The 10057-nt window shown below is 52.4% G+C and overlaps 3 protein-coding genes across 3 annotated transcripts; 2 read left to right on the forward strand and 1 right to left on the reverse strand.

The window, feature by feature from the left end:
* Window positions 1-2666: 2666 nt before the first annotated feature.
* On the reverse strand, window positions 2667-3962 carry J3458_020987 (uncharacterized protein; the record flags this gene model as incomplete). The annotated part of the gene is made up of 1 exon (XM_007812552.2): window positions 2667-3962. One exon carries the CDS (start codon window positions 3960-3962, stop codon window positions 2667-2669), a length of 1296 nt encoding a protein of 431 aa, XP_007810743.2.
* Window positions 3963-5152: 1190 nt separating this feature from the next.
* J3458_020988 (uncharacterized protein) lies at window positions 5153-8126 on the forward strand. The gene is made up of 2 exons (XM_007812553.2): window positions 5153-5494; window positions 5562-8126. The coding sequence occupies exons 1-2, from the start codon at window positions 5316-5318 to the stop codon at window positions 7195-7197; spliced, it is 1815 nt and encodes a 604-aa protein (XP_007810744.2). The 5' UTR covers window positions 5153-5315; the 3' UTR covers window positions 7198-8126.
* Window positions 8127-9569: 1443 nt separating this feature from the next.
* On the forward strand, window positions 9570-9839 carry J3458_020989 (uncharacterized protein; the record flags this gene model as incomplete). Its single annotated transcript, XM_007812554.2, has 1 exon — window positions 9570-9839. One exon carries the CDS (start codon window positions 9570-9572, stop codon window positions 9837-9839), a length of 270 nt encoding a protein of 89 aa, XP_007810745.2.
* Between the last annotated feature and the right edge of the window lie 218 nt (window positions 9840-10057).

The following is a 10057-nucleotide window of genomic DNA, read 5'->3' on the forward strand; positions in this document are numbered from 1 at the left end:
GTCGAATCCCAGCCATGGCTGCTCTGATGGTCTTCGCAATCATCACGTTGGTTGACGTGCCTGGGGCTGTTCCCCGGGTTAGTTCTAATGCTTTGTCAGTGATGCGCTAGGATCAGCAAAATGTCATGTTGTCTGCAGTATACTTACGAGGCATAGGGCCAACTTGGTTTTGTTCGGTGCCACTCTCCCCGTTTTGAGCGACTGAAACCTCTCGATCCGGAATGGATGATATCTCCTTGACGAACAAGTCGTAGCACTCTTCCTCCGACCTTGCCGTTACGGCAGTCTTACCGGGGTGCACTGTGGAAGATCAGCTCAGGTGCTCCTCCAAGCCAGAAAAGGCATCTGCTCAGGAAGACCCGTGGACTCCATTGCTTCTCATTGAATTGAGGCCCAAAATAAGCCCGGATTGCTTATGACGTAGGGATTCACTCACCTTGGCTCGTCGGCATATTGTACCGGCACTGATAATGTCCAAGTCGAATCACTTGGCTTGGATAAGTTGTCGGAGGAGTCGGACTGTACATGTCTATTTATGTGCTTTTCCCAAACCTGCCCGTCCGTCAAACTGCTACCGTTGAGGCAGAAGGGGCAGCGGAAACGCGAGGCTTGTGTAGCAACGCTACTAAGTATGGACGTTGTCAGTATTCAGCAGCAGGAGGCGACATTGGCAACCAGCGGTCTGGCCCAAGAAAAGCAGACAAAGTGTCTCGCAATTTCTTTCACGATGTGGAAAGCGTCATGGAAGCCCTCCATGTCACTTATAAGCTCCTGGTAAGCCACAGGGCGTGTTGGGGTACAGACAGTGGATCTGCAAGTCCCCAAGACACCACCAAAATTTGTTCTCTCTGGTCAAATACGTACTCCGACAGGTGTATTACCACGGACCCTGACCCGTGGCGTCGCACTTGACCGTATTTCGCACCGCGAGACACAGGCGCAAGACAAGACTTGATCAAGGTGGGGTGGCTGTCAAAATGCAGGGATGCTGGCACCGCACAGAGTCTCTTATCATGACTTCGCGGCATTTTACCGTAAAGTTGTTAGTGAGCCTTGCTAGCCCGACCCTCTCAGCCTGGGTCCGGTTCGCAGTGGCACAGATTGAAATCGGGACGGTTTCGCGAGGCCCCCTCAAATCGTGTATTGGGCTTCCCATGAATCCGATGCATACGAACTTGTCATACCAAGCTCAAAGGCGACATCATCGGACATTGAACCGATCGGTTCCCAGCCACAGAACTGCAACTTTTCACCCTTGTTTGTCTATTATTATTACAACCATGGTTCGTCTTCATAACGTACATGATACCTCATTGGAAGCCTCATTCTGAGAAGTGTGGACCCAGCTTTCAGCTTCAGCGTCGGAGGGGTGCTGCGTTGGGGCCCCTCCTCAAGGTCACCCAAGGTCAAAAGGATGCACAGTTTTATCCCGAATGGGAACCGCTAACCCCTCCTCCAGAATACCAAGTACCGCCACATCTCAAGAAGGTAAACGACGACCCTTTTGTCAGCGGGTGTTTAAGATTATTATTAGGATGCTCCAATCATCTGGAAGCTAGGTTGTAAGCTGTGACCCATCGGTCGGGCCGCCATTATGCCAGAGTTCCAACTCTCGTTTGTATCTGATCTTCACCTAGGCTCGATCTGCCACAAGTCTTCCGCACTGGGAGAGAGGGCCGGGACAATTTGAGCTTTGTGGCTGGACTTGCCGAAATAATTTTAGCGCCACTCGAGTTACAGACTATGTTAGCTCGAATAGAGGCCTACAGTCAGAGTAAACTGAAGACGGTTATTCGTTCAAAATTATCCGTCCATATGTGGCTGTATTTCTTGTCTTTCAGGTAAAAATTCTCATGCCAGCCAATTCCGCAATTGCTGTGATTGAGAGATCGGCCTCAACACCCAACGGGCGAGTGTTCCCGTCTCTGTCATCCACGTCATATCTACCTTGCGTAATGAGATCACTCAAACCGTCCCATCCATGTCGCGGAATATAAGAGGACTTTGCACCTAGGTTGCATAGGATGCGCCCCGCGCAGCAAGAACATGGGCGATGTGTGTTCAGCTCAGCACGAATTGCTCTTGTATATATTCATACTGGCTGTCATGGGACACAGGCAGGCAGGTCTGAGCACGCGTGACCATTAGCCAGAGTACTACTCCCTCAGAGTACCCCCATCCATTCAGGGGTCAATTCCATAGGGCTGATTGCAACCCAGAAGGAACATTGGATCACGCTTGTTGAATTCGGCCCCCACTTACTGTATACTGGAACCAGCCCGACCTCACGATATGATCTGATGGAACGAATGGTGTTCAAACACTGATACCCTGGGGTATAGTTCTATTCTTATCTTTGCCCCATGATACATATTAGTCGCCACCCAGAACATGGTTGATGCTATTGGCAGTCACATAGACCGCTCATGGTGACAACACAACATAGCGGAAATTAATGATTGAAGCTCTAGGATCCCCTTTCAATATCAACACTCGCCTTTATTCGGCCTGATGTTACCTCCCTCTGGGAGACGCTGTGCGGCTCGCCGTGTTCGACAGGATCGTGGTCTCTTACAGCCAGCCATGTCGGGTAAACCGATAATCCTTCGCAGCAACATGTCAGCCAATCGACGCCAAATCTAAACGTGGCATAAACGAGCATAACTTTACTTACCCAAAAGGATAGTGTTGACAGCCAATGGCACTCTACCACCTTTCCACTCCCTCGTATTGAGCCCATAGCTGATGGCTTGGGCAAAACTCTCCTGGCCTCTCAGAATGCCGGAGAATCGACTCAGTTCGGAGATGTTATCGGTCTTGGTTGCCAGGAAGTAATACAGCCAGTTCTGTAGCGCCTGCCTGGCAAAGTCCCACAGCAGCAGGACGAAGAAGCCTTCTACGAACCCGGCGTCTGTCCAGTCCCAGACTGGCGGGTTGGCGGTGTACTTTTCCTGAATGACCCAACCGTAGACCCAGGCAATGACGTGCCATACAACGACGTAATAAAAGCCGAGCTCGATTCGTCGCTTCACCCGAATGCCATCGTAATCGAGAAACCAGCTCATAAGCTGTGAGCTTAACAAGGTGCCGAAGTTGCTCACGAAGCCGATAAGAGCACGAGCCCTCACACCAAAATAGTAGGTTTGGAAGTTGCCACTGTACTGGTTGAAGTAGGCGGCCCAGAAGACGGGAAGTAAAAGGAGCAGATCCTTTCGCAATGTTAGTTTCCATAGGCTCTTGAATTCCGCCCTGAGGCTCTTCTCAGCTTTGACAATGACTTTGCTCCCATCTGCTCGTTGGACGGTCTCTGGCGATGACAGCAAAAGTGCAACGGGTGCGGCAACACATTGCAATGCAACGAAAACAAGGTACGTCCGCGCATCAATCTTGCCCTTCTTCTTGGCAGAAGCATCGTGGTTTAACGCCAGGACAATGGCGCCTCCGAGCAACGGCCCTCCTGTACGAAACCATAGCCAAATATTCATGTATTTGCCTCGTTTGGCGGGCTCAGGATAGCCCAATGCGACGGCGCCTTCCGACGCCCAGAAGAGACCAGCCGAGATGCCGCAGGTGACAGCTCCAAAAAGAACAAGCCATTCGTTTCCGTAGCGGTTGTTAGTGTGCAGACCAGCCGAATAGATGGGATAGCCCACTGCGCCGAGGAACAATGTCCAATCGAGACCGATGCGATTAGCAATAGGCCCGCCTATAAGACACAGGATGCCCATCAGTCCAAACACCAGTGCATTTGCGGCGTTGACAAGAAACGGTTCCTGAGCACCGCCTGCGCCAAGGGCGGACATGGCGTTCCAAAGACCGGGGGCCAAAAAGCCCACCATTCCAATAACGAAGGCATTGAATAGCGTTGTCCGATACCAGGTTCGCTTTATGGGTACATCTTGCGCAGGTGTGGTCGTGGGAAGTGGTGTTTTTACCTGCGCGGAAGCAGACGTCGACGACATTGTAGATTTCTGGCACCGCGCTTTTTCCTACTGATGAAATTGGATTATAGCTGTCACAGAGTGAAGAGTATTCACTGTATCCGACTCTACTATATATCTGATCCGCTGCTCATGATTAAAGCGCCACCTAATGTCTTCATCACTTCGAAAATGGCGACATCTTCAAAGGCTCCATAAATCTCCACCTACAAGAACGGCTCGGTCCCTGAGACGAGGGCATTTTTGCCTAGTGTAGACATAAAGACCGGGTAAAAGCGCATTTATCCCCTCGAGACCCGCCTGCAGAACGGTTTATGGGTATTAGTATAAAGGCCATTAACGAAGGCTATTGGAAACGGCAGTGGAAGATAAAGTTGGCCGGTGGGATTATTCTGCATTAAGGTTCGGTGTTGTGTCCGTCGGTAGCCGCAGGAACTTTTGAAGCGGTTTACCGTCGGATGATTTCTTTTTTCCTTGTAAATTTATTAGTTCAGATTTTGTGTCATTTTTGGAGCAAATGGTATAATCAATGGCGCAGCTTTTGCGTTGACGTAGTGTTTGTATCTCAGAAAAGCTTTGGGGGCTTCGAGTTTACCTGTTACGTTCCGTAAAAGTGAGGTTGGATGGACGCAGCATCTAAGGCGCTGAAAATAACGTTTCACGGGTTTAATTTGTGAGAGTGAGAAATATTAAGTTGTATCTAATTGATTGAGACCGCTTTTTTTTTTTTTTTTTTTTTTTTTTTTTTTTTTTTTTTTGCCTAGATTTTAACCTTTATAAAATGGTCTTGTAACGTGGTTTGCTTAGCTGGGCCGGGCCATAAGATTAGCACTGCTGGAGTGGGAGGTGTATGAAACTATGGAGTGAAGTCTGCTTCAATCTATTGGAAGAAATGTCCATAGCAAGCCGCAGAACAAAATTATTTGTCACTTATTAGTTGTAGCGCGCGCATAATTTTGACATATTTGCGCTATAGATGCATAATGCCAAAGCAAGATGAAAGGTGACCTTGGGCATTCTTGTATAGGGTAGGTTACTTTGGCATTACGCCTCAACCGAGGGACAAGACGTGGCGGACCCAGTGACTGCTCTCAGTGGCTCACGTGCCAAGTCAAATGGCTGGTTGGTGCCTGGCGACGGCACGGCGTGCACACGGGTGACTTCAATGGCCCGAATGGTGACATGGGACACCCTGATGGCTGCACTCTCTAGCTTGTCACTCCAATCATCACTTGTCACTTGTCCCTCGATACCCCAAGCTGAGCGCTTCGTCAGCTTCGGCCGCATCCTTCGTCACCCAGCTTCATCACCTCGGACTTCGTACCCGCGAGGTTCATGAGGCCCAACTGATTGACGCATATCAATTACGCCGCCATGGCGCCAAGCTGGATTTCGGGCGCCACCATCGCCCTCGTCTGGTGCCGTGTTGCTCAGAGTGCGCAGCCCGGAGCTGTGCAGCCCGTCGCCGCGCCGATGCGTGACCTGACCTGGGGACAGCTCAACTTTTTGCATACCACCGATACACACGGCTGGCTGAGTGGCCATTTACTAGAGTGAGCTCACCTTCTTCTCTTGGGACGAACCACTGGACCATGGTAAACACAGTGCTGACGGGGGAAGACCCCAATACTCGGCCGACTGGGGTGACTACATTTCCTTCTCCCAACACATGAAGAAGCGCGCCGATGATACCGGCAGCGATCTGCTCCTTGTCGACTCAGGTGACCGCGTTGAAGGGAATGGCCTCTACGATGCATCGACTCCGAAGGGTCTATTCTACTATGACGCTTGGGCGGAACAGCACGTCGACCTCATCTGCGTCGGCAACCATGAGCTGTACCAGGCTAGCACGGCCGATTACGAGGCCAACACAACCGTCCCCAAATTCGGAGATAAATATATAGCTTCAAATGTCGATTACATTGATGGCGAAACGGGCGAACGCAAACCCTTGGCACAGCGCTACCGCAAGTTCAAAACCAAGAACAAAGGACTCGAGATTTTGGCCTTTGGCTTCCTGTTCGACTTTAGTGGAAACGCAAACAATACGATTGTGCAGCCTGTGGCGGAAGCGATCAAGGAAAAGTGGTTCCAAGATGCCATTCGCGAGAAGCCCGATCTTTTTGTTGTGGTTGGCCATGTCGGCTTGCGCATGACGGAATTCCGCACCATCTTCACGGCTCTGCGAAAACAGAACTGGCACATTCCAATTGTATTCTTCGGTGGCCATGCTCATGTGCGCGATGCATTGAGCTACGACTCGCAAGCATTTGCCATGGCCTCGGGACGATATTTCGAAACTGTTGGGTTCATGTCTATTGATGGCATACAAAAGCAGTCGGCCGATGGTGTCTCTGCCGCAGCATCACTCAAGTTCAACCGCAAGTACATTGACACGAACCTCCTTGGCATGTACTACCATACTGGGCTCAACGCCACAACCTTCCCCACCGACGACGGCAAGCGTGTATCCAAAAAGATTGCACGCGCACGCAAGGCGTTGGATCTCGACCACCGCTACGGTTGCGCACCGAAAGATCTGTGGGCAAGCCGTGTCCAATATCCCAACAACGCAAGCATTTACTCTTGGATCCAAGACGAAGTGTTCCCCGACGTCGTGGTGAACAAGAAGCGCAAGGACAAGTCTCGCCTCGCGATTCTAAACACCGGAGGCATCCGGTTTGACATTTTCAAAGGCCCATTTACCCGCGACTCAACGTACATTGTCTCTCCATTCACGAGCGGCTTCAATTACGTGCCTGATGTGCCGTATAATATCGCCAGCAAGGTTCTGACTATTTTAAATGGCGCAGACAAGATCTTGAGCACACACGGCGCCGAGACTAGGTTTATGGCGATTCCCGAAGTCATGTTCCCATCCAGACACGGCCAATCGCCGGCTGCTGCGGAGCAGGAGGAGGACGAGAGGCTTGAACTACGCGATACGAAACCAGATCTGATTCGCGGCTACACCACCAAAGACGACATTGGTACAGATGGCGACGATACCGTTCACGAAGCCATTCCGTTCTATAACATCCCTAATTGTATCCAATCACAGATCAATTTCCCCGAGAAGGGGGACCCCGAGACGGTTGACTTGGTCTATATCGATTTTATTCAGCCCTGGATCATCCCGGCGTTGAAGTTTGCCGGCGGAGACTATAGCACTGATGATGCCAAGGTGTACATGGACGGCACACTGACGTATAAGCTAAGCGAATGGATTGGTAAGAATTGGCAGGGTGATTGCTGATGTAGTACGGCTGCAAGCGCTTCGGGGATGTCATAGATGTAATAATGCTTCGTGTTCTACCAAGAGTTGCCCGCAAGACTGTCGTTGTGACGAGCTCCGTCATGCACCCCCCTCGGCCGGTCGAGCCTGTAATTTCCCCGTTAACGAGAATCTCCTGCCCCTCACATGTTCAGCCTCGTCAGACGCCAGGAGTCAGCATCCGCCGTTGTCTCCACGGGAACTTGCCGCGCCCGTATGCCCTGCCTCTCCTCAACACCGAATCTATTCGTCAGGCTCTTCGTACAGCGTATCCACGAGCCCTCGCACAATGGCGGCGATGGGCACCCCACGCGGGCCGTACGACACCGCCGTAGCGCGAAGCTGCCTTGGCCGTATTGTAGGCGACCTGGTCCCTTGCCAATGTCCGCAGGAGCGATGCTCGACACACATACCATGCTGGCCCCGGCGGTATGGACCTCCGTCGCCGGAAGAACATGATGGCAAGCAAAGACGCTCTTGAGATTAATGTCCACTTGGGAACCCCGTCTCTTCGCTCATGTCGGCCTGCGACTGCCCGACGTTGGTAAGCAGGATGTCGATGCGGCGGTGCCTGGCGAGACAGGTGTAACGAGGGACTTTACAGGCTCCGGGGCGCGGCATCCGCCTCGACAACGTGATGTCGCGTGCTTGTCCGGCCTCATGGATGATTTGGGAAGTGCGGTACGGCAAGGAGTAGACTGAGTAGTATTACCAGGACAAATGAGGGGTAGATGGACGTGACGCACTCTGGTGGAGAAGTTTGAATAATAAAGCATCAGTGCAATCGATTCCCCTTATTGATTACAGGTTGCGTCCGAAGATGGTTGGGCCGCGGCGCACGCGGCGCCGATGCCCCAGCCTTCGAGGGCAATTTTCCCGTCCAGATGAAGAGATTCTTTTTCTTCTTTTTTTTTTTTTTTTGGTTTGCGGGTTTTCCTTTCGTGGTACTTTGGCTTTTGAACGTTTTGGACGGACATCTAGCCGGCCCCACTGGGTTCTTGCCCCGGCCCCGTTGGCCCCCACGCCGAGTTGATCCCGATGCGGAGGTCCGTGGCCACGGATAAAGCACAACCAATTTGGCTGTTTGCGACGTTTCCAAAATACCACCTATACGGCACAACTTGGAGATGTCTGACGGCTCATCATGCACAATGACTGATGGCTAATCGCCAGATCCCACGATGGCCGTCAAATGACTCCTCTTTGGCAACCGGCCTGTGGCATGGCGTCACGCACGGCGACGCCCACGGGCCACCAGTCTATTCCTGGGAAAAGTCTTGATCAAGAGCCTGGGATACGGCCAAGACTCTATTGCTGGTGGACTTGAAGCCCAGCGGTGACAGGTACATGGTTGACTTTTACACTCGAGGCACGGAAAGCTGTCAGTGTTGGGCTGTGTTATATATATTGACGAAAGATTGGGAAAAAGGTGGTTTTTGGCCGCTTTCCAGCACCCGATTTCATGCCCCGGCATCTCGGCTGCATCCGGCCCCGGGCTTCGACGTCACCAAGGCAAGCGATTCCAAGGACAAACGGATGCTGCGTTCGTCTCCGCCAGGTCAAGAGACGTGGCTCGGCGTGTCGACGACCCGCATCCGAAAGTTACGCCGGCCAGCGTGCTGGCGCTGCAGGGCATTAATCCCACGGAGAACGCCCCGGTATGCCTGATGCCCATCCTCCGGAAGTTTCCAGAGGAGGGCGTCATCGAAATGCCGAGTGTTTTGCCCGAGAGCGCGAGCCCCGAGTCTGTCTTGAGGTATGTGCGCCGAAATAGCGCGCAGAGCGCAGGCGCGAAAGGCAAGTCCTCAAGGACGCGGCGGGCTGGCTGGAAACAGTATGAGGGTACCGCGGCTTTACATGCGGTCTGCACCAGACGCAGCAGACTGCACCGGGTGTGCTATCGTCTTGTAGAAGTCGTAGAGAGTTTGGCCCCGTGGCTCGCAGACGGCCTGATTCCGTTTCGTTGTACTTGTCCTCAACAAGCTCTTTGTGCCTCAAACAGTTGCCGCCCGCGCCGTAGGGCCCGTGAGCAGCTAATAGTAGACGCAACACTGCGACGGACGTCTCGTTTCCCATCTTTGGACGCAAAATGGCTACTTTCTAGGCAAAGATTGACGCAAATGAAGCATCACTGGCGACGGACCACTCAGACAGCTCGCCGGTGATGCTAGATTCTATATTGGGTCGCCATCGGCCTCACGAATCCCGCTGGCTCCAGGTAGTATGGCAACCAGCACGCGAGGAACAAGTGTTTTTTCTGCACGATGCAAAGTCTTACCAATCCTGGGCGTGGCCACCGCCGCCCAGGCGTCGTTCCGTGCCGACGGGCGAAATATCCGTCGTATTCCCACGTAATGGAACCTATGCCGTCGTCTCCCCCCTGCGCCATCGCCTTTGGATATTGCAACACACCGGTCCTGCTCTCCTTTGGCTCCCAGCTCGGGTGGAGCGTGGAATGCGTCGACGGCGCCCTCTACGGCTCGCCCACCGTCAAGGGTTACGACAACGCTGCCCTCCCTGCCGCTGCTGAGCTATACTTTGTGTTCAACTCCACGGGTCCCCTGAACGAGGCTGCTCCGGACTACTTGAATAGCTTGGCCATCTTTTCATCACAGCCTTTATAGTTGAATGCTCTCACGCTCTCCGGGTAGTAATAGCCCGTCAAATGATGATTCAAATAACTGGGTGAGAAGCAAATACCCGGTACACCGGTGGAGCGATCAAGCAGCCAACTCTGCCGATTCCACCGAGAAACCAGGAAAGAAATTGCCTGAAAATCGAGACACTGTAAGATGATACTTGTGCTGATCACTTCCACGAAGCGCACAAAGACAGCTGCACC

The sequence above is a fragment of the Metarhizium acridum genome (assembly GCF_019434415.1).
Source record: "Metarhizium acridum strain ARSEF 324 chromosome Unknown scaffold_577, whole genome shotgun sequence".
NCBI classification, from domain to species: Eukaryota; Fungi; Ascomycota; class Sordariomycetes; order Hypocreales; family Clavicipitaceae; genus Metarhizium; species Metarhizium acridum.